Raw genomic sequence first — 21139 nt, forward strand, 5'->3', positions numbered from 1 at the left:
TCCCCCGTACCTTCTCGACGAACTCCAGTAGATCAAGCGCCTTCTTGAAATCGTATTCATTCGCTCTCGTGTTGTCATCACTGATGTAAAGCTGCAGAAATTGGATATTAATCTGACTTAATTGCCACTGAATTGTAAAATCCACCCAGGTGATATAGTGGAATATCGGCTTGGTTCAGTGGAAGCACTCTCACCCGAGTCAGCAGGTTCCAGGCCGACACTTCAGGAGTGCTGGCTGCACTGTCGGAGGGGCAGTACTGAGGGAGCGCTGCACTGTCGGAGGTGTCGTCTTTCAGATAAATATTAAATAGTGGCTCCATTCAGGGGGATACAAAAGATCCCACGGCAGGGAATTCTCCCAGTGTCCTGGCCAACATTGCGCCAATAACCAACACCATGAAACACAGATTATTCTCGTCATTTACTGTTTGTGGGACCTTGTGCACAGATTCACCTATGAAATAGGGACTGCTTTTCAAAAGTACTTCATTGGCTGTGAGGAGCTTTGGGACATCAATAATAAGTTCACATTCTCTCAATGAAAAACAAAACTTAACTGCACCCCCTGGCTGTTTTTAATCAAATTTAATTGATGGTGCATTCTATGTGTATTTAAATTTTATGTTGCAAAGCATTCCATGCAATCCCCTGCATAAAGATATTTCTCCTCGTCTCTTTCCTCACTAACAATTGATGACTCCGTCACTGACTTTAACCAAAGGAAATTATCTTTCCCTATTCACGCTAGCAAAAACCATAATATTTCAAAAACCTCTATTTAATCTCTTACCGTTTTCAGCTCCAGTGCCAATAGTCCCAGTATCCACATCGCTCCCCATAACTAGTTTCCTATCCTAGTCAATCTGCGCTGCATGCTCTCCATGGTTTTAATGTCCTTTCTATAATTCCTTATGTCACGTTGTATAATCATGATTTTAGACATTTGGAGCAGTCACACAGACCCGTGTACAAACTGCCCACTGTACTTACATGGATCAGTTGTGAAGCAGCTAACACAGGCATGGTGTCTATGTTGAGCTGTTTCTTATCCAGCAGCTCCATTGGCAGGGTCTCCTGGTGAAGCAGGTACCGCTCTTGCGCAGTCAGCTCTATAACAAAATGAGCACAATGAACTCTCTGTTTTAGAAAGAGGAGGAGCAAGGTATCGGGAACACGAGAAGCTTTGTCAAACACCAATAACCAGCATCACTGCTGTGACCCAGTCTCGCTAAGGGACATCTGCTTTTTGCAGCTTTATATTTTTGATAAATGGTTGTGCTGCAGAGGGTGAGTGGTCAGTTCTGGGCAATGAAACACTTTCTACTTTTACTATCTGTTAATGTCAAACGTTCCCAGATCAGGTGTCGCACAGTAAACATTTACATTGCTACTTCGGATTCTCCGAATTCAGTACAGCCTCATTCACTGACACCCTCATATACTTCTAGCCGCGTTAGGAGGGTGAGGGAACTAAAGTCATAGAATCTTGCAGCACAGAAGGGGACTCTTCGGCCCATCGTGCCTGTGCTGGCTCTAAAAGAGCTGTCCAATTTAGTCCCCACACCACAGCCTTTTCCCCATAACCCTGCTGACATGTTCAATTGCCTTTTAAAGGTTCCTATGCAAACTGCTTCCACCACCCTTTCAAATCTTAACAAGCGTCTATGTGAAGAAATTTCTTCTCATGCAGTAAGTTGGAACAGGAAAAGGTGAGCTCCCCTAATGACGGCGAGTAACCGCACCAACTCACATGCTACAAAGTCAAGGACCAGAAGGCACAGATTTGACTCCGAGTTTAGACTGAGTTATCTGATACCAGCAAAGGCCTTACAGTGGGCTCCTGTACCCCAAGAGAGGGAGGGGGTGGGGCCTGCACCCTGAGAGAGAGGAGAGAGAGAGAAAGGAGAGGGAGAAAGGAGAGAGATGTAAGGTTCGTAAGAATTTTGGAAAATTTCTACAGCCCCGAAGATTATTTTTGATTAAAGAAAACCTGGGTGGAATATACCTTAAAAACCCAGGGTATCAAAATGGCTGTCAGGCCTCGTGGCAGAAGACAAAGACAGCCTTCTCCCATCACTGGCTGACAAAAGGATTTGAAAACACCAGCCTGTGTGAATGCATGAAGTACTTGAAACTGTCAATCAACTGCAGTTTAGGAAGTTTCACCCACAGGACAAAGAATGTTTGTTTACAGAACTCTCTACAATGTTGACTCAAAGGCTTAAGTACTTAAAGCTGTCAATCAATTGCGGTTGGACTGCGACCGCAGGACAATGGTTTGTTTACAAACCACTTGAGTGCTATTGACTGAACACTTAAGGATGCCTGAGACATTTTGTATTAAGCACAAACCAGTTAAAATGAATGGGTAATACATTCAAACCCATTACAGTCAATGGGGACAGATCGATCCCTTTTGTATAACCCAGATACATCCAGATTTGGGCGCGAAGACAATGGCTCCCAATGGGGTATAAAGATAGCCTCTCGGGAAGCCATTCTCTCTCTCTGCTGCCTACAAGAACAACAGCTCAACAGCCCGCCCAAAGAAGTGGAATACCAGCAGTTACTTTGAATTACTGGGGTATCTCTTCTTCGGGGCGGTGAAGAATCCAAGGCAGACTGCAGGGGCACGGAGCAGGCATTCACTGGTGAGCATAAAACTTTCTGGCCCATTACAAGGCAACCTAGATAGGTATAAGGGGTGGGAATTAAGGGGAATGTTGTTAAATTGTAATTTTAGTCAATTTTCCCTCGATGTGTCCGTTTCTCCTTTCCTATTAAGCAAAAGGTGTGCTGTATTCATCATTATTTTCAATAAATACTGGTCTTCTTTGCACCCAACCACGAGTCTTGTTTTGTCTACATCACTACTGAAATAAGTCCGGCGGTCAGATCCAGAAAAGGGGAGCGATTCGAAACCGCACGGGGCTCTGGAGCAGCTCAGATACTTCTGACTGGCCAGAGACAGTACCCCCCCCCCCCTATTTCTATAGAGAGAAAGGAGGGAGGAGAGAGAGAGAGAAGAGGAGAGCGAGAGAGAGGAGAGAGAAAGGAGAGCGAGAAAGGAGAGAGAGCGAGAAAGGAGAGCGAGCGAGAGAAAGGAGAGAGACAGAGAAAGGAGAGGAGAGAAAGGAGAGGGAGAAAGGAGAGCGAGCGAGAAAGGAGAGCGAGCGCGAGAAAGGAGAGCGAGCGAGAAAGGAGAGCGAGCGAGGAAGGAGAGCGAGCGAGGAAGGAGCGAGAAAGGAGAGGAGAGAGAAAGGAGAGGGCGAAAGGAGAGGGAGAGAGAAAGGAGAGGGAGAAAGGAGAAAGGAGAGGGAGAGAGGAGAAAGGAGAGGGAGAGAGAAAGGAGAAAGGACAGGGAGAGAGAAAGGAGAAAGGAGAGGGCGAAAGGAGAAGGCGAAAGGAGAAAGGGGAGCGGGCGAAAAAAGGGGAGAGGGCGAGAAAGGGGAGAGGGCGAGAAAGGGGAGAGGGCGAGAAAGGGGAGAGAGGAAGGAGAGCGAGACAGGAGCGCGAGCGAGAAAGGAGCGCGAGCGAGAAAGGAGCGAAAGGAGAGCGAGCGAGAGAATGGAGAGCGAGCGAGAGAAAGGAGAGCGAGAGAAGAGAGAAAGGAGAGCGAGAGAGCGAGCGAAAGGAGAGCGAGCGAGAGAAAGGAGAGCGAGAGAAAGGAGAGCGAGCGAGAGAAAGGAGAGCGAGCGGAGAGTGAGAAATGAGAGAAAGGAGAGAGAGAAAGGAGAGCGAGCGAGAGAAAGGAGAGCGAGCGAGAGAAAGGAGAGCGAGCAAGGAGAGAGAGAGGAGAGTGAGAAATGAGAGAAAGGAGAGAGAGAAAGGAGAGCGAGCGAGAGAAAGGAGAGCGAGCGAGAGAAAGGAGAGCGAGCGAGAGAAAGGAAAGAGAGAGAAAGGAGAGCGAGCAAGGAGAGCGAGAGAAAGGAGAAATGAGAGCGAGCGAGAGCGAAAGGAGAGAGCGAGCGAGAGCGAAAGGAGAGAGCGAGCGAGAGCGAAAGGAGCGAGCGAGAGAAAGGAGAGAGCGAGCGAGAGAAAGGAGAGAGCGAGAGAAAGGAGAGAGCGAGAGAAAGGAGAGAGCGCGAGAGAAAGGAGAGAGCGAGCGAAAGGAGAGAGCGAGCGAGCGAAAGGAGAGAGCGAGCGAGAGAAAGGAGAGAGCGAGCGAGAGAAAGGAGCGAGAAAGGAGAGAGCGAGCGAGAGAAAGGAGAGAGCGAGCGAGAGAAAGGAGCGAGCGAGAGAAAGAGAGCGAGCGAGAGAAAGGAGCGAGCGAGAGAAAGGAGAGAGCGAGAGAAAGGAGAGAGCGAGCGAGAGAAAGGAGAGAGAGCGAGAGAGAGAAAGGAGAGCGAGCGAGAGAAAGGAGAGAGCGAGCGAAAGGAGAGAGCGAGCGAGAGAAAGGAGAGCGCGAGCGAGCGAAAGGAGAGCGCGAGCGAGAGAAAGGAGAGCGAGCGAGAGAAAGGAGAGCGAGCGAGAGAAAGGAGAGCGAGCGAGAGAAAGGAGAGCGAGCGAGAGAAAGGAGAGCGAGAGAAAGGAGAGAGCGAGCGAGCGAAAGGAGAGAGCGAGCGAGCGAAAGGAGAGAGCGAGCGAGAGAAAGGAGAGAGCGAGCGAAAGGAGAGAGCGAGCGAGAGAAAGGAGAGCGCGAGCGAGAAAGGAGAGAGCGAGCGAGAGAAAGGAGAGAGCGAGCGAGCGAAAGGAGAGAGCGAGCGAGAGAAAGGAGAGAGCGAGCGAAAGGAGAGAGCGAGCGAGAGAAAGGAGAGAGCGAGCGAAAGGAGAGAGCGAGCGAGAGAAAGGAGAGAGCGAGCGAGAGAAAGGAGAGAGCGAGCGAGAGAAAGGAGAGAGCGAGCGAGAGAAAGGAGAGAGCGAGCAAGAGAAAGGAGAGAGCGAGCAAGAGAAAGGAGAGAGCGAGAGAAAGGAGAGAGCGAGCGAGAGAAAGGAGAGAGCGAGCGAGAGAAAGGAGCGAGAAAGGAGAGAGCGAGCGAAAGGAGAGAGCGAGCGAGAGAAAGGAGAGAGCGAGCGAGAGAAAGGAGAGAGCGAGCGAGAGAAAGAGAGCGAGCGAGAGAAAGGAGAGAGCGAGCGAGAGAAAGGAGAGAGCGAGCAAGAGAAAGGAGAGAGCGAGCGAGAGAAAGGAGAGAGCGAGCGAGAGAAAGGAGCGAGAAAGGAGAGAGCGAGCGAAAGGAGAGAGCGAGCGAGAGAAAGGAGAGAGCGAGCGAGAGAAAGAGAGCGAGCGAGAGAAAGGAGAGAGCGAGAGAAAGGAGAGAGCGAGCGAGAGAAAGGAGAGAGAGCGAGAGAGAGAAAGGAGAGCGAGCGAGAGAAAGGAGAGAGCGAGCGAAAGGAGAGAGCGAGCGAGAGAAAGGAGAGCGAGCGAGAGAAAGGAGAGCGAGCGAGAGAAAGGAGAGCGAGCGAAAGGAGAGCGCGAGCGAGAGAAAGGAGAGAGCGAGCGAGAGAAAGGAGAGAGCGAGCGAGCGAAAGGAGAGAGCGAGCGAGCGAAAGGAGAGAGCGAGCGAGCGAAAGGAGAGAGCGAGCGAGCGAAAGGAGAGAGCGAGCGAGAGAAAGGAGAGAGCGAGCGAAAGGAGAGAGCGAGCGAGCGAAAGGAGAGAGCGAGCGAGAGAAAGGAGAGAGCGAGCGAGAGAAAGGAGAGAGCGAGCGAGAGAAAGGAGAGAGCGAGCAAGAGAAAGGAGAGAGCGAGAGAAAGGAGAGAGCGAGCGAGAGAAAGGAGAGAGCGAGCGAGAGAAAGGAGCGAGAAAGGAGAGAGCGAGCGAAAGGAGAGAGCGAGCGAGAGAAAGGAGAGAGCGAGCGAGAGAAAGAGAGCGAGCGAGAGAAAGGAGAGAGCGAGAGAAAGGAGAGAGCGAGCGAGAGAAAGGAGAGAGAGCGAGAGAGAGAAAGGAGAGCGAGCGAGAGAAAGGAGAGAGCGAGCGAAAGGAGAGAGCGAGCGAGAGAAAGGAGAGCGAGCGAGAGAAAGGAGAGCGAGCGAGAGAAAGGAGAGCGAGCGAGAGAAAGGAGAGCGAGCGAAAGGAGAGCGCGAGCGAGAGAAAGGAGAGAGCGAGCGAGCGAAAGGAGAGAGCGAGCGAGAGAAAGGAGAGAGCGAGCGAAAGGAGAGAGCGAGCGAGAGAAAGGAGAGAGCGAGCGAGAGAAAGGAGAGAGCGAGCGAGAGAAAGGAGAGCGCGAGCGAGAAAGGAGAGAGCGAGCGAGAGAAAGGAGAGAGCGAGCGAGCGAAAGGAGAGAGCGAGCGAGAGAAAGGAGAGAGCGAGCGAAAGGAGAGAGCGAGCGAGAGAAAGGAGAGAGCGAGCGAGAGAAAGGAGAGAGCGAGCGAGAGAAAGGAGAGAGCGAGCGAGAGAAAGGAGAGAGCGAGCAAGAGAAAGGAGAGAGCGAGCAAGAGAAAGGAGAGAGCGAGAGAAAGGAGAGAGCGAGCGAGAGAAAGGAGAGAGCGAGCGAGAGAAAGGAGCGAGAAAGGAGAGAGCGAGCGAAAGGAGAGAGCGAGCGAGAGAAAGGAGAGAGCGAGCGAGAGAAAGAGAGCGAGCGAGAGAAAGGAGAGAGCGAGAGAAAGGAGAGAGCGAGCGAGAGAAAGGAGAGAGAGCGAGAGAGAGAAAGGAGAGCGAGCGAGAGAAAGGAGAGAGCGAGCGAAAGGAGAGCGAGCGAAAGGAGAGAGCGAGCGAGAGAAAGGAGAGCGAGCGAGAGAAAGGAGAGCGAGCGAGAGAAAGGAGAGCGAGCGAAAGGAGAGCGCGAGCGAGAGAAAGGAGAGAGCGAGCGAGAGAAAGGAGAGAGCGAGCGAGCGAAAGGAGAGAGCGAGCGAGCGAAAGGAGAGAGCGAGCGAGCGAAAGGAGAGAGCGAGCGAGAGAAAGGAGAGAGCGAGCGAAAGGAGAGAGCGAGCGAGCGAAAGGAGAGAGCGAGCGAGAGAAAGGAGAGAGCGAGCGAGAGAAAGGAGAGAGCGAGCGAGAGAAAGGAGAGAGCGAGCAAGAGAAAGGAGAGAGCGAGAGAAAGGAGAGAGCGAGCGAGAGAAAGGAGAGAGCGAGCGAGAGAAAGGAGCGAGAAAGGAGAGAGCGAGCGAAAGGAGAGAGCGAGCGAGAGAAAGGAGAGAGCGAGCGAGAGAAAGAGAGCGAGCGAGAGAAAGGAGAGAGCGAGAGAAAGGAGAGAGCGAGAGAAAGGAGAGAGCGAGCGAGAGAAAGGAGAGAGAGCGAGAGAGAGAAAGGAGAGCGAGCGAGAGAAAGGAGAGAGCGAGCGAAAGGAGAGAGCGAGCGAGAGAAAGGAGAGAGCGAGCGAGAGAAAGGAGAGCGAGCGAGAGAAAGGAGAGCGAGCGAGAGAAAGGAGAGCGAGCGAAAGGAGAGCGCGAGCGAGAGAAAGGAGAGAGCGAGCGAGAGAAAGGAGAGAGCAAGCGAAAGGAGAGAGCGAGCGAGAGAAAGGAGAGAGCGAGCGAAAGGAGAGAGCAAGCGAGAGAAAGGAGAGAGCGAGCGAAAGGAGAGAGCGAGCGAGAGAAAGGAGAGAGCGAGCGAGAGAAAGGAGAGCGAGCGAAAGGAGAGAGCGAGCGAGAGAAAGGAGAGAGCGAGCGAGAGAAAGGAGAGAGCGAGCGAGAGAAAGGAGAGCGAGCGAGAGAAAGGAGAGAGAGCGAGAGAAAGGAGGGAGAGCGAGAGAAAGGAGAGAGAGAGAGCGAGAGAAAGGAGAGAGAGAAAGAGAGTTAGTTGCCTATACCCTGAGAGAGTGGCCTGCATCCCGAGGGGGGTAGGGGGACCTCCGGATTGGAGAATTCACCCCCGGGACCCGAAACTGCATTGAGAAGGCAAAATGCAACAAAGAGTTTGAGCCTTGGCTACGAGGAACTCTGGTGTCTGTAAGCAATCGTCACAAATCAATGGGAGAATGAAGAAAAACAAGACGGACATTTACCCTCCATCCTCTTTTGCAGAAGTTCCTCAGGGAGATCGGAAGCAAACGCAGACAGTTTACTGAGGCTCAGGAGAGTTTTCTTCTTTGCAAAATACCGTGTCTCCATATTTGCCAGATTGAGTAGTGTCCCGTGAGCCTGCAACAAGTGAAAATTAGCCCGACTCTTGTACATGCAAGTGTGGACTGGATAATGGGTCACAAACAACTCCAGGGTCAAAAGCAAAATGAAATGGTTTGTTTTTAAAATAGTCTCGTGTCATTTCTTTCCCAATTTCCCCTTGGTTTCCCCAAGACCACGCAACAGCCATGGCCAGTGCACAGACAAATCCAGAGCTACTCTCAGCCACATAGTCGAGGTGCTGGACAGCAGCCTGGGGACAATGCACTGTCAAACAGAAATTGCTGGAAAGATAGAGCGGGTCCATCAGCATCTGGAAAGAGCAAAGCTGGTTAACGTTTTGGGCGTAAAACCTCACCATGGTCACAGCCAGCACCTCGCAGCCCCATAACCTACACCAGCGAGAAGGACACAGCCCACAAGATCAGGGTTACACCATCACCTGCAAGACACTGCCGCTAGTTAATATCCTGGAACCCCCTCCCCAACACCATCGGAGAGTGCCATCACATGACCCAGCACCGCCATCTCAAGGCAACTAGGGACGGGAAATAAATGCCGAGTTTGCCAGTGACGCCCACACCGAGAAGAAATAACCTGGGGGTCCAGATGAAGGGTTTACACTCTAAATATTAACGTTTTTCCTGTTCAGGCCCATATTCCCAGGCTTTGCAGGTTCTTCTTTCTATTCCTAAGATTTCACATCTGTACATCTAAAGTTTCAAAATTAGAGAACCACAACACAAAACAATCGGGTACCTTTTCAAAGTTCTGGACGTTGATCTCATGAAGCCAGCTGAGGTGTTCGTGAGCTTGCAGGAAGCTGGCCAGCTGTGCATGCTGGGACACTGGCGGTGATAGAAGTTTCCCTCTTTTTCCCTTTTCCATGTACCAGCGGAAAAGGAAGTCGGAAAAGTTCTGTTGAATGAAACAAGCGTTTGTTATCAGTCTTCCTCTTCTCGAGTAACTGAACTGTTCTTTCACACTCCAAGTACAAGGGTGAAACTGGCTTGTGTAGAACACAAACAAGTTTTAGTTTTAAAGAAAATCTGCGACAGCCATGGCTCAGTGGGTAGCACTCTCACCTGAGGCAGAAGATTGTGGGTTCAAGCCCCACTTCAGCACCTTGAGCACAATCTAGTCTAACACTCCAGTGCTGCACTGTTGGAGCTTTCAGGGGAGACATAAAACCGAGGCCCCACACAGCACTATTCGAAGAGCAGGGGAGTTCTCCCCGGTGTCCTGACCAACATTTATCCCTCAACCAACATCACGAAAATATTACCTGTACCGGCTGTTTGTGGAAGCTTGCTGTGCGCAAATTGGCTGCTGCTTTTCCTACATTTACAATAGTGACTGCACTTCAAAAGTACTTTGTTGACTATAAAGAATGATACCAGAATGATCGGGTAGAGAGAAACTATTTCTGCTGGTTGGGGATTCTAGGACTAGGGGGCATAGTCTAAAAATTAGAGCCAGGCCTGTCGGGAGTGAAATTAGGAAACACTTCTACACACAAAGGGTGGTAGAAGTTTGGAACTCTCTTCCGCAAATGGCAATTGATGCTGGATCAATTGTTAATTTTAAATCAGAGATTGATAGCTTTTTGTTGACCAAAGGTATTAAGGGATATGTGGCAAACGCAGGTATATGGAGTTAGATCACAGATCAGTCATGATCTCACTGAATGGCCTACTCCTGTTCCTAAAGCACGACCATAATTCTACAGAACAGGAACACAGGTAGAAAGGCCCCACCTGATCTGCAAACTGGTTCAAGTAGCGCTGTAGCCTGGTCTGGTTGTCAGTCTGTTCACACAGTTGTATCAGGATATCGAAGTCACAGTATTTTTCTGCCAGTGAAGCAGTCAACTGGTGCTGTCCGAGAGAAACTAAAAGCAGAAACATTAATGTCACACATTTCTCAAACACAGTCTCCGAGCTCCGCATATCAGATTTCTTCAAAATCTACCGCACAAGTCACACTTTCCCACAGGTTACCACCTGTAAATATGGGGATGTGAATTGGAGAGAGCCATGGTTTGCCAAGTGTAGTGTAGTCAGCCTCCAGTTATCTTGGCGCCCCTGATATTTGGTGGAATGAGGGGAGCTGCAGGGTTAAATTAACAGCCGGTAGAGATCTAACACAATTACTGGCCTTTGGCATTCGGGGAGTGGGTGCCTCACTGATGACGTTTAACAGTAAGTATTCCCATAACTGAAAAATTAAGCAACTGAACTATTGACCTTTATAAGGAAGTAATTCACACCCACTTTTTGCCATCAAGTAAGGGGAAAGAAAGTTTACTGACTGAAGGGAATATGATATTGAACAGTAGCTGCTGAAATATTCTGTTTTCAATCGAAGGAGCTGAAGAAAGAAGTGGTGTTTGAGGAGAGCAGAGTTCTACTCTGTAAACTTAGAGAAATGTTGAAAAAGTGGATTGTAGTACATACGTAATTGTGATAGAAGATGTGAGCGTTTCTGAGTGTACTCCAAGTCCAGTTTATTGTATCTTTCCTGCTGAGCAGGTCTGTCCACTGACTTAAGTTGACATACATAGCCATCCAGATAGAAATCGAGCAGAGCCACCAGTTGCTCCAAAAGGGTATTGCGTAAAGCAGTGTCAACTTGTGGGTGCACCTTGTTCAGAACAACATCGGTCTGCCGTACAATCACATTCCTCACACCGGTTGGACCACTGGATGCTTTAAAGAGGAAACAGATTACCAAAATTAGTGAGAAGATGGAAGTCTGAAATGTTAATTGTGTCACAATTCATTTGTAAGCTGGGTTATAAGCAATAGCAGAATTTCTAACACTGGTTTCACATATTAGATTAATTCTCTGCACAGAGTAGCTAAAGTTCATAGAATAATACAGCACAGGAGGAGACCATTTGTCCCATCGTGCCTGTGCCGGCTCTTTGAAAGAGCTATCCAATTAGTCCCACTCCCCTGCTCTTTCCCCATAGCCCTGCAAATGTTTCCGTTTCAAGTATTTATCCAATTTCTATTTGAAAGTTACTACTGAATCTGCTTCCACCACCCTGCCAGGCAATACATTGCAATCATCAGAACTAGCTGTGTAAAAAAATTTCACCTCATCTCCCCTTATGTCAAATATCTTAAATCCATGTCCTCTGGTTACCAACCCTCCCCTCCTCTACCTCTCTGCTGTTCCGTACGCTTGCACATCACCTGGTTCCAGTAACTCCGACGTAACAAGCTCTTGAACTCAATATTGACAGGTGACAAGTAGAGTTTGTTACTTTCACACAGGGGCAAATAGCAGAGGGAGGTCAAAGTGGCAACTCAAGGCTCCCAGTGACAGATCCAAAAACTGCATGGGCAAAATCAGGAAGCAGCTTTCCTGCATTAATTCCCCAAACCCTCCCAAAATTATTGTGCATGGGGAGTGAGGGAGGGAGGGGAGAAAGCAGGGATGAAGATGGAATGTACCAAATGAGCCCACCTTGAACGAATGGCTCGAGAAATGTGCAGAACTCACACTCACCACCTCTAGTGTGAATTATGAACAATGCACCCTAGTTTCACATTACTTGGTAAACAGACATATAGCACGTGGATAGTTATCGACTGCCACAGCAAGCTTGAGCTCAGTTCTAGATTAGAAGCAGAGGTTAACCATTCTAGACTAAGAAAGGGGACAAATCTTCAATTATGGTTCTAACTACAGACTACAGCAGAGCACCAGGTACGTTACGAACCACTGAAACCTATTGCATCGCTGATTAAATCCACAGACACTGTCCAATGATCCCATCAACAACACAGCCCATCTCACCTGTCCAGGGAATGTACTCCGGCTCCTGTTCAGGCTCTTCTTCTGACTTATAAAATGAACTTTTATTGTGTCGATGGTGGACAGCCGCATGCAACATGTCCTGCACAACAATTAAAGAGGTTACATCACCCTCTAGTGTGTCACCAGGCCTGATAGCTCCTATAGACAAGAGACAGCCAGACCAGTGCTATACAGGCCCAACATACCCATACACTTCCACTCCATTGTTCCCAACATTTTATTAGTTTCACCATAATTATCTAATGAGTTTACTGTCACTCCCAGGGCTATGCGTATAACAACAAGAGGCGAGTTACAGTAAGCTGGTGAAGATTTGGCCTCTCGCCTTGTGTAGGCTCCTGCCCTTTGATTGATAGCTCCATGAATAGGTATGTAGGGCATTGAACCTATTAGTATTCCAATGCACTGGGCCAATGTACTAGTCATCACAGTAGACTTGTAGCTCACTGAACCGGCAGAGCCAAGTCTTATACACTGTTCATAGATTAAATAGCTTGTTGGGTTGAATTGTCCTTTCTCAATCTGTTTTTAGGTTATTAGCTTGAATTTCCAGCCATATTGGCTAGACAATAGGGATGGGGGGAACAGCTTTCTCAACATCCCATAATCAAACAGTCCATTCCTGAAGATGCAAACAGCCAGTCCCATGAAGGCCTCCGGTGGCTCCTGGGCCACACTTTGAACAAAGTTATGGCTCCAAAGGCACGAGCAGCCAGCTCTCCAATACCTCACCTCAAGAGCAGGGACTTTAGCCAATCCTCCATCCACTCCGCCCACCTGTAATGTCCCAACTAGTGTCGACAGCGCTAGAACTGTCTTCAGTTACAGTTGAGGGGAGCAGGGTGTAAACCAGAGTTCCTGCTCACCAGTATACCCAATAGGTGCACTCACACATACTAGGCTTAACATGCAGGCTCACAATTTAAAAACAACATACTCTGTTCAGGAGGGGGAAGGGACAGGAACAATGAGAATAGTTAAAACAAGATTTTATATTGGTCTTCCTCCTCCTGGCCAGCTCACAGCCACAGAGTGTCAACAGCTAACCTGCCCCAGGCCTCTGAATGGGCCACACTGGAGCAGAGTACCAACAGGCAAGAGACAGCTGGTTGCATTTGATCAGGAGGTGGAGACAGAAACACGGTACAACATTTCCATCCGATGATGCAGGAGCTACCCAATCACGATGCGATTTACAGCTCGGCGTTAAAAGCTCAGGCCAACACTTGGATGAAGACGGTGTCTCTTTAAATCTAAATGCCCCTTCCTACCCTCGTTTCCGTATAGATCAGATAACAGAACATTTCCCCCAGGTTTCTAACACAGTATAGGTTCAGCAAACTGGCTGTGTGAACTTACAACAACAACAACTTACAGGTTAAAATATGTAAATTGGAAGAATGCTATACCTTCAAGATATTGTTAACATTTATAACTGTCTGTGCCCACTCCAGAGAGAGCGGGTTGTTCTCCTCCAAAAGAATTTCTTCTTCCTCTAACAAACACTCGAATGCTGTGTCAATCTGGGAGACCTGTGCAGAAAAAGTACATTGTGGCACCATATTTACATACAAGTGAGCTCCAGAATAACCTGTTTCAAGTAAACCGTTACGCATTGGGCCGAATGGCCTGTTTCTGTGCTGCAATTTTGATGCAATTCAAGAAAGCAATGTTTGTCCTTTCCCTTTTCCGGCTGGGAAGACTGGCCGATGCGTTGCTCCTGTAGTACAAACTTATAGCTGGCTACCAGGTGCAACTGTGGGGCCCAGGCTCACTGGGCCTCTGATCTTCCCTCCCTACCTATGTAGAAGCATCTTCTTGAAAGCATGGCTGAGATAGGGAACTTGCCAACTACCGCGTCACTGTTGCATACTCAATTAGAACAGTTCACACTGCAATCCCACCAATGAGTTGGTCTATAAATGTAAATATTGCTGCTACGTTGCCACTTTAAATCACAGATGGGCAAAGTGAACGGAATCTGTACTGTCTTGGCCTCTCGCAGCCTCAGCACATTTCACGGGCTGACCATGGGGAAGTTAGTGCTGATTTACAATGGGCTGCCCGGGAGAAAATGAAGCGGAGAGAGGGACATTCGGCCAATGCTAAAAATAAAGTGAAGCCCCCTTTCGACCAAGAATATACATTGTAATAAAAAGTACACTCAGAAGCCGACAACTGGGGCATCCAAACTACAGCCTGTGGGTCACCTAGGCCCCGGTTCAGCATTTCCCTTCTGTATTCCTGTGGGTTTAAATTATATTCCTTCTGTTCAGTTGGTGTTAATGAATTTCAGTGGCCCAGCACTTTAACTTCATTGGTTAAAAAATGGCTGCAGCGTGATCGGTGGGTGGATTTAGGACCTAAATCCACCAATCAGGGAAGATTTCTACCAAATGAGGCAGTGATTTTTCCCACTTTGACAAACCCAAGCTCAAAAAATAAAAAATGATTTAGAATACGAACTTTGAGATTAGAAAAATCCAGCAGAGATAGGACAGCAAGTACCACCTGTAGTGGACAGAGGAGCAGACTGGGAGGAACAGCAATGGTCAGTGAGGGGCAGACTGGGAGGAGCAGCAGGGGTCAGTGAGGGGCAGATTGGGAGGAGCAGCAGGGGCAGGCTGGGAGGAGCAGCAGGGGCAGGCTGGGAGGAGCAGCAGGGGCAGGCTGGGAGGAGTAGCAGGGGTCAGTGAAGGGCAGACTGGGAGGAGCAGCAGGGGTCAGTGAGGGGCAGACTGGGAGGAGCAGCAGGGGCAGGCTGGGAGGAGTAGCAGGGGCAGGCTGGGAGGAGTAGCAGGGGTCAGTGAGGGGCAGACTGGGAGGAGCAGCAGGGGCAGGCTGGGAGGAGTAGCAGGGGTCAGTGAAGGGCAGGCTGGGAGGAGCAGCAGGGGTCAGTGAGGGGCAGACTGGGAGGAGCAGCAGGGGCAGGCTGGGAGGAGTAGCAGGGGCAGGCTGGGAGGAGTAGCAGGGGTCAGTGAGGGGCAGACTGGGAGGAGCAGCAGGGGTCAGTGAGGGGCAGACTGGGAGGAGCAGCAGGGGCAGGCTGGGAGGAGTTAGCAGGGGCAGGCTGGGAGGAGTAGCAGGGGTCAGTGAGGGGCAGACTGGGAGGAGCAGCAGGGGCAGGCTGGGAGGAGTAGCAGGGGCAGGCTGGGAGGAGTAGCAGGGGTCAGTGAGGGGCAGACTGGGAGGAGCAGCAGGGGCAGGCTGGGAGGAGCAGCAGGGGCAGGCTGGGAGGAGTAGCAGGGGTCAGTGAAGGGCAGGCTGGGAGGAGCAGCAGGGGTCAGTGAGGGGCAGACTGGGAGGAGCAGCAGGGGCAGGCTGGGAGGAGTAGCAGGGGTCAGTGAGGGGCAGGCTGGGAGGAGTAGCAGGGGTCAGTGAGGGGCAGGCTGGGAGGAGCAGCAGGGGCAGGCTGGGAGGAGCAGCAGGGGTCAGTGAGGGGCAGACTGGGAGGAGCAGCGGTGGACAGTGAGGGGTGGACTGGGAGGACCAGCATCAGAGCTCAGAGCTGGAAGACTCCCAGCAGGAGCAAAGTCATTGACCTTTACTCTCATTGCTCCGCCAGGGATTTCAGCTTTTAGTGTTGGCAAAAACATAAGATAACTGGAAAAACAGGCTGCTTTAGTTTAACTTTGGCATCTTTTAGTGAGTGACAAAAATTGTGAACATCCCAAGAAAGTAGTACTTGAATTCAGTGTTCTGTAATGGTTTGCAATGACTCACTGGGCTCCATATGCAGAATGGCCCTTGCTAAGAAACCCCTAGGTTACCCCAGCCTAGAAATATCCTAAATCTCAGCCTTGGCTCAGTGGGAGCGCTCTCACTTCAGAGTCAGAAGTTTGTGGGTTCATGGGAGCGCTGTGCTCTCAGGGTGGGGCCATACTGAGGGAGTGCTGCACCCTCGGGGAGGGGCAGTACTGAGGGAGCGCTGCATCCTCGGGGAGGGGCCGTACTGAGGGAGTGCTGCACCCTCGGGGAGGGGCAGTACTGAGGGAGCGCTGCACTGCCGGATGAGACGTTAAACTGAGGCCCCGCTTGCTCTCAGGTGGCACGTAAAAGTTCCCATGGCACTATTCAAAGAGCAGGGGAGTTCTACCCGGTGTTCTGGCCAATACTTAGCCCTCAACCAACACCACTAAAACTGATGATCTCGTCATTGTCACATTGCTGTTTGTGGGAGCTTGCGGTGCGCAAATTGCTTGAACAGTAACTACACTTTAAAATAGTACTTCATTGGCTGTAAAATGCTTTGGGACGTCCAGAGGACATGAAAGGCGCTATATAAATGCAAGCTCACCCTTCCTTCCTACCCAATTAAGCTTCATGTCAGGCTTCAATAGTCTGTTGAAAATCATTACTAATGGTCATCATTGACTAATCCGACAAAATCACAGACAACCGGGCAATGCAGGTCACAAATTGTAAAGTGTATAAAGTAAAAGTGCTTTAGCCTCTCAAACTTTCTAATTAATGTTAAAAATAAAACACATAATTTCATCTTAAAAGGTTAATCTGGTACTTTTCTCAGACAGTAGTAATTGTTCTATCGATGTATTTCACATCCTCAACGCTGTACCGAAACAGAGCGTCAAACCCATACCTCCCTGAAGAAAACATCTGCTGGGGTCAGGTTCGGTGGAATGCATTCATTCTGTTTGCACAGAGCACAGTTAACCGCTGCATTTACAAAGTCAGGAAGCTTGGTGTGGTAGTTTTTCAGAACAATAGCGGCAGAGAGCTTCTCGGCATGTTCACAGAGCAAGAGACGGGTTGCCATAGGGATTCCACGCACCACAACGGTCTCGAGGCGATTTAGTAATTCCAACTATATTTAAAAAAAAGGAAGAATCCATTAGGATCAACACATTCGATGCTAAACAACATGAAAAGTTTCTCCGAGGTCCTGTCATTCTTTAACAGAAATTATATCACAGGAGACTACCATTCAGCCCATCGTGCCTGTGCTGGCGCTAGTCTTTTGACTGTAGTTATTTACTCTAATCCCATTCCACTATTATTGTGTGTGTTCGTCTTCATTGGGGGAGACAGCGGGCGGGGGGAGAGACGCCAGGGAGGGGGTGGTGGAGGAGAGGATAGACAGCGGGTGGAGGGCGGTACAGAGGACACAAAATTCAGATGGATTTACTGTTGAAGTTTTGTTTAATGTGACCGTGGCCCAGTGATGGCACTCTCACCTTGGAGTCAGCAGGTCATGGGTTAAAGCTTCACTGCAGGACACGAGTAGTTCTGAGGACTACACGGTCAGAGATGCTGCCTTTTGCATGAGACATTAAATCGAGATCTCGTCAGCTGTTCATGTGGATGCAAGAGAGGCCAGAGCGCTGCCCGGGGGGGCGGGAGGCCAGAGCGCTGCCCGGAGGGGCGGGGGGCCAGAGCGCTGCCCGGGGGGGCGGGGGGCCAGAGCGCTGCCCGGGGGGGCAGAGCGCTGCCCGGGGGGGCGGGAGGCCAGAGCGTGGCCCGGGGGGGGCGGGAGGCCAGGGCGCTGCCCGGGGGGGAGGGAGGCCAGGGCGCTGCCCGGGGGGGCGGGAGGCCAGAGCGCTGCCCGGAGGGCCAGAGCGCTGCCCGGGGGGGCGGGAGGCCAGAGCGCTGCCCGGGGGGACGGGAGGCCAGAGCGCTGCCCGGGGGGGCGGGAGGCCAGAGCGCTGCCCGGGGGGGCGGGAGGCCAGAGCGCTGCCCGGGGGGGCGGGAGGCCAGAGCGCTGCCCGGGGGGGCAGGAGGCCAGAGCGCTGCCCGGAGGGGAGGGAGGCCAGAGCGCTGCCCGGAGGGGAGGGAGGCCAGAGCGCTGCCCGGAGGGGAGGGAGGCCAGAGCGCTGCCCGGGGGGGCGGGAGGCCAGAGCGCTGCCCGGGGGGGAGGGAGGCCAGAGCGCTGCCCGGGGGGGCGGGAGGCCAGAGCGCTGCCCTGAGGGGAGGGAGGCCAGAGCGCTGCCCGGAGGGGAGGGAGGCCAGAGCGCTGCCCGGAGGGGAGGGAGGCCAGAGCGCTGCCCGGGGGGGCGGGAGGCCAGAGCGCTGCCCGGAGGGGAGGGAGGCCAGATGCTTGGCCAGCATTTCTCCCACAACCACCAAAATCGGAACAACTGGCCATTTATCTCATTCACTGTTTGAGAGATTCTGCTGTGTGTAAATTAGCTTCTGCACTTGCCTACATAACAGTGGCTGGACTTCAAATGTAATTCAATAGCTGTGAAACGCTTTGGGACATGAAGGACGCTATATAAAAGCAAGTTCTTCATTCTTTGAACTACAACTTACATCCTGAAGAAATTCCATGAAACAGTAATGGGCCTTCATCTTATCTTCCAGCTGATGAAGCAGCAGCAGGGAGGTGTTGCTAAACCTACTTCCATCTGTGAAGAGAACACAATATACATACAGCTCAACCATCTAATAAACTTGCTAGAAGCATCTCAAAGTTAAGCATTGTTTGCAATCTTCATATAAAGTTACGTTATAATTCTGGTTTGCAAAATATTTCCTCCAAGCACATAACTCAACATCATTCCAAGAAAATTCAGCATAAAAATATGGCGAGGAGACTGCACGATAACCGGAATCATTCCAGTTTGTCTCCCTCGGTTGAAACCCTTCAATTCCTCACATCAGACAGGAAGCATCCGCCATTTACAAAGAACCTCCCACATCAGTGTCAGCAGCAAGAGGCAAGGAAGAGTTGTCTTATTAATGCACAAAGTATTTAATTTGCAGAGCAGTAATTCTCTTTCGTTCTTTATACTGGGCATTCTTTCCCGTGGGCACAGGAGCAGAAAATATGCTGGCAGGAAGTTCTGTGGCAGAATCAGGAAGATATTTTGCCCACTCCAAATTCCGGGACCCACACGGACACTAGTCCAAACCCCACAAGCACAATGTGTTTCACCGAGGGACGTGCAGCACCTGCAACAAGCATGGAAACTCTGGGTAGATTTGAATAGGGAGATGTGGTAGCTCACGGACCATGTTTTCAGCTGGGCTGTGGGGGGAAGATAAAGGTACTCGCATTGTTAAGTTTATCCAGGATCCCGGGACTGTGCTGACAAACTTACGAGGTTGTATTTCCCCCTCTCAGCTTCGGGTCCTATGCTGCTGGAGATCAAAAATGTTGAAGTTTCAGAAACCCGTGTAAGATGCGCACATTCAGATCGCACCAACGATATTCTCACGAGACACTCAGTGGGGCAGTAACGAGTCACCCTGTCATTGCAGCAGCAACGGAGAGTTTATCAAGTGTGATCACACAGCAGGGAAAATAGTAGACAAGTTGGAGAGAGTTGATGAACTGTATCAATTCCCCGGTAACAGTAATCATGTTTACTTATCCGATAACCAGCATATTCCAACAAATCCCGTGGTGCAGCTTTCCAGTACAAAGCCTTACCGTTCGGTACAGATTCAGCCCAGCGTGGGTCACAGGCAGGATAATCATTGATCAGATCGAGACTGATCTGTGCAACAGCAATGTCCAGGTCAGAGTCTGGTCCCATTTCAGCATTGTCTGGGAAGATTTCCTCCAACATGGTCTGGGCACCAATAATGTCCTTTCTGGAAGTTAAAATTATTAAAAAGTAACTCAAATTGCAGAATGAACAAGTGATTTCACATGTTTGATTTAAATTTAAAAAAAACATATTCTGTATTTCACAAACAAAGCTGCTACGAGCGGTCGCAAGATCTGCCCCCTAGTCTGAAGCCAACAAACCGACTAACATTTAAATGTTTAATTTCAAAAGTAAGGAAACTCTTTGGTATCCGGCACCGACGGGACCGGGATGGTGCCGGTTGATAAAAAATTCCGGATAACGGAGAGGTATATCTACCAAGGCTATTTTTAACAAACAAAAGTAAAAAAAATCAAGAAATGTGCAGTATAATTGGGTACTCGCCTACAGAATGTTGTGTTAAATGGATGGTGGAAGATGCTTGATTAAGTACAGTAATGCCAGTTGAGGGTAATCCATAACTCTTTAATTACTGAACAGTAAAACAAAACTTATAAACAACTGTATACTGTAGTTTTCGGAGTGAGAATTGTGCCGGTTATTAGAGTTAAACGAGAGTTTCCTGTACATAACAGGAGGAGACCATTCACCCCATCGAGCCTATTCCAGCATGCAATTAGATCATGGCTGATCTGTACTTCAACTCCATATTCCTTGATACCTTTACTAACAAAAATTTGTTGATCAGAGTCTTGAAAGCTCCAATTGACCCCCAGCATCTACAGCCTTCTGAGGGAGCACATTCCATATTTCCACTATCCTTTATGTGAAAAAATGCTTCGGATTTCACTCCTGAATGGCCTAACTCGAATTTCAAGATTGTGCCCCCTTGTTATGGGTTCCTCCACCAGAGGAAATAGTTTCTCTCTATCTACTGTATCGAATCATTTTAAACACTTCGATTAGATCACCCCTCAACCTTCTAAACTCCAGGGAATACAAACCAAGTTTAAGCAACTGGTCCTCAATTTAACCCTCTAAGCCCTGGTGAATCTGTGCTGTACGATCTTTACAATCAATCTTAAAACATCTGCATTTAGCACCAAGATTCCCATCATCTGGTCTTACCTGCAATACATCACAAAGGCAGTTTTCAACATCTTAGTTTTATCCTCCTGTGGCTCCATCTCTGCTCTTTCAAATGGTTGTCTGACATCACTCTGAGAAAAAAGATCAGATTTTAATCTAACTCGGCAAACTGTGAAACACAATCAATGCAACACCACCACGCAGACCAGTGGGTGAAACGCACCCTGCGTACCCTAAGGAAGAGAGGGCTGCAACCAAAGTGGAATCAAAGAAAAAAATCATCCCCGAATTTATATTGTGTGTATTTTTAATCTTACTTATCCACAACTTCACCTGCTTTCAAACTTTCTACCTTTATATCTTGTTAACTTCATTGCAAATTTCTATAACGCTAAAAGCTATTTTTGTAAAAGAAAATTTGAGGCGCACACACACAGGCACTATTAATTTCCACACTCACTGTGGTCACACTGTACATCATACACAGCACATAATGGCTACACATAGCAGCCGTGCACTGACCAGGTTCCATTACACAAAAGAACTAAACCATACCTGCACAGCTGCCTCGGAGGTCGATAAGGCCAGAGAATCTTCAATATTTTCAGGCAGCATCGACGTACTTTCCTTTGGGCGAGCAGCAACCAAGCCACTGTTCCTGCAGAAGAGGATGGGCCATCCGGCAAAACTTCCAGCACCCAGGATACCATCGCCTGCAAAATCAACAGTGACAGCATTCCACAATTAACACGCAAACCAATACATTAACCCA

General features: G+C 49.7%; 2 protein-coding genes across 2 annotated transcripts in view; one reads left to right on the top strand and one right to left on the bottom strand.

Annotated features, from left to right (window-relative positions):
• nup133 (nucleoporin 133) overlaps positions 1 to 21139 on the bottom strand; it is a 56758-nt gene that overhangs the window by 2979 nt on the left and 32640 nt on the right. Inside the window, exons 10-22 of the mRNA XM_085977746.1 lie at positions 20923 to 21080; positions 20407 to 20498; positions 19218 to 19381; positions 18095 to 18189; positions 16425 to 16649; positions 13234 to 13356; positions 11804 to 11903; positions 10453 to 10704; positions 9754 to 9887; positions 8756 to 8914; positions 7879 to 8014; positions 991 to 1109; positions 11 to 91 (exon numbers count right to left, since the gene is read on the bottom strand). Coding sequence (XP_085833872.1) covers positions 11 to 91; positions 991 to 1109; positions 7879 to 8014; positions 8756 to 8914; positions 9754 to 9887; positions 10453 to 10704; positions 11804 to 11903; positions 13234 to 13356; positions 16425 to 16649; positions 18095 to 18189; positions 19218 to 19381; positions 20407 to 20498; positions 20923 to 21080 — 1838 coding nt within the window. The remainder of the gene's footprint in view (positions 1 to 10; positions 92 to 990; positions 1110 to 7878; positions 8015 to 8755; positions 8915 to 9753; positions 9888 to 10452; positions 10705 to 11803; positions 11904 to 13233; positions 13357 to 16424; positions 16650 to 18094; positions 18190 to 19217; positions 19382 to 20406; positions 20499 to 20922; positions 21081 to 21139) is intronic.
• LOC147121362 (uncharacterized) lies at positions 4492 to 7855 on the top strand (the record flags this gene model as incomplete). Its single annotated transcript, XM_085976995.1, has 3 exons — positions 4492 to 4605; positions 5635 to 6081; positions 7718 to 7855. Coding segments are annotated over 3 exons (699 nt in total), but the record flags the coding sequence as incomplete, so codon positions are not given.

This window comes from Somniosus microcephalus, chromosome 3 (genome assembly GCF_052327205.1).
Source record: "Somniosus microcephalus isolate GS21.2 chromosome 3, FLI_Smic_1.0, whole genome shotgun sequence".
Taxonomy (NCBI): domain Eukaryota; kingdom Metazoa; phylum Chordata; class Chondrichthyes; order Squaliformes; family Somniosidae; genus Somniosus; species Somniosus microcephalus.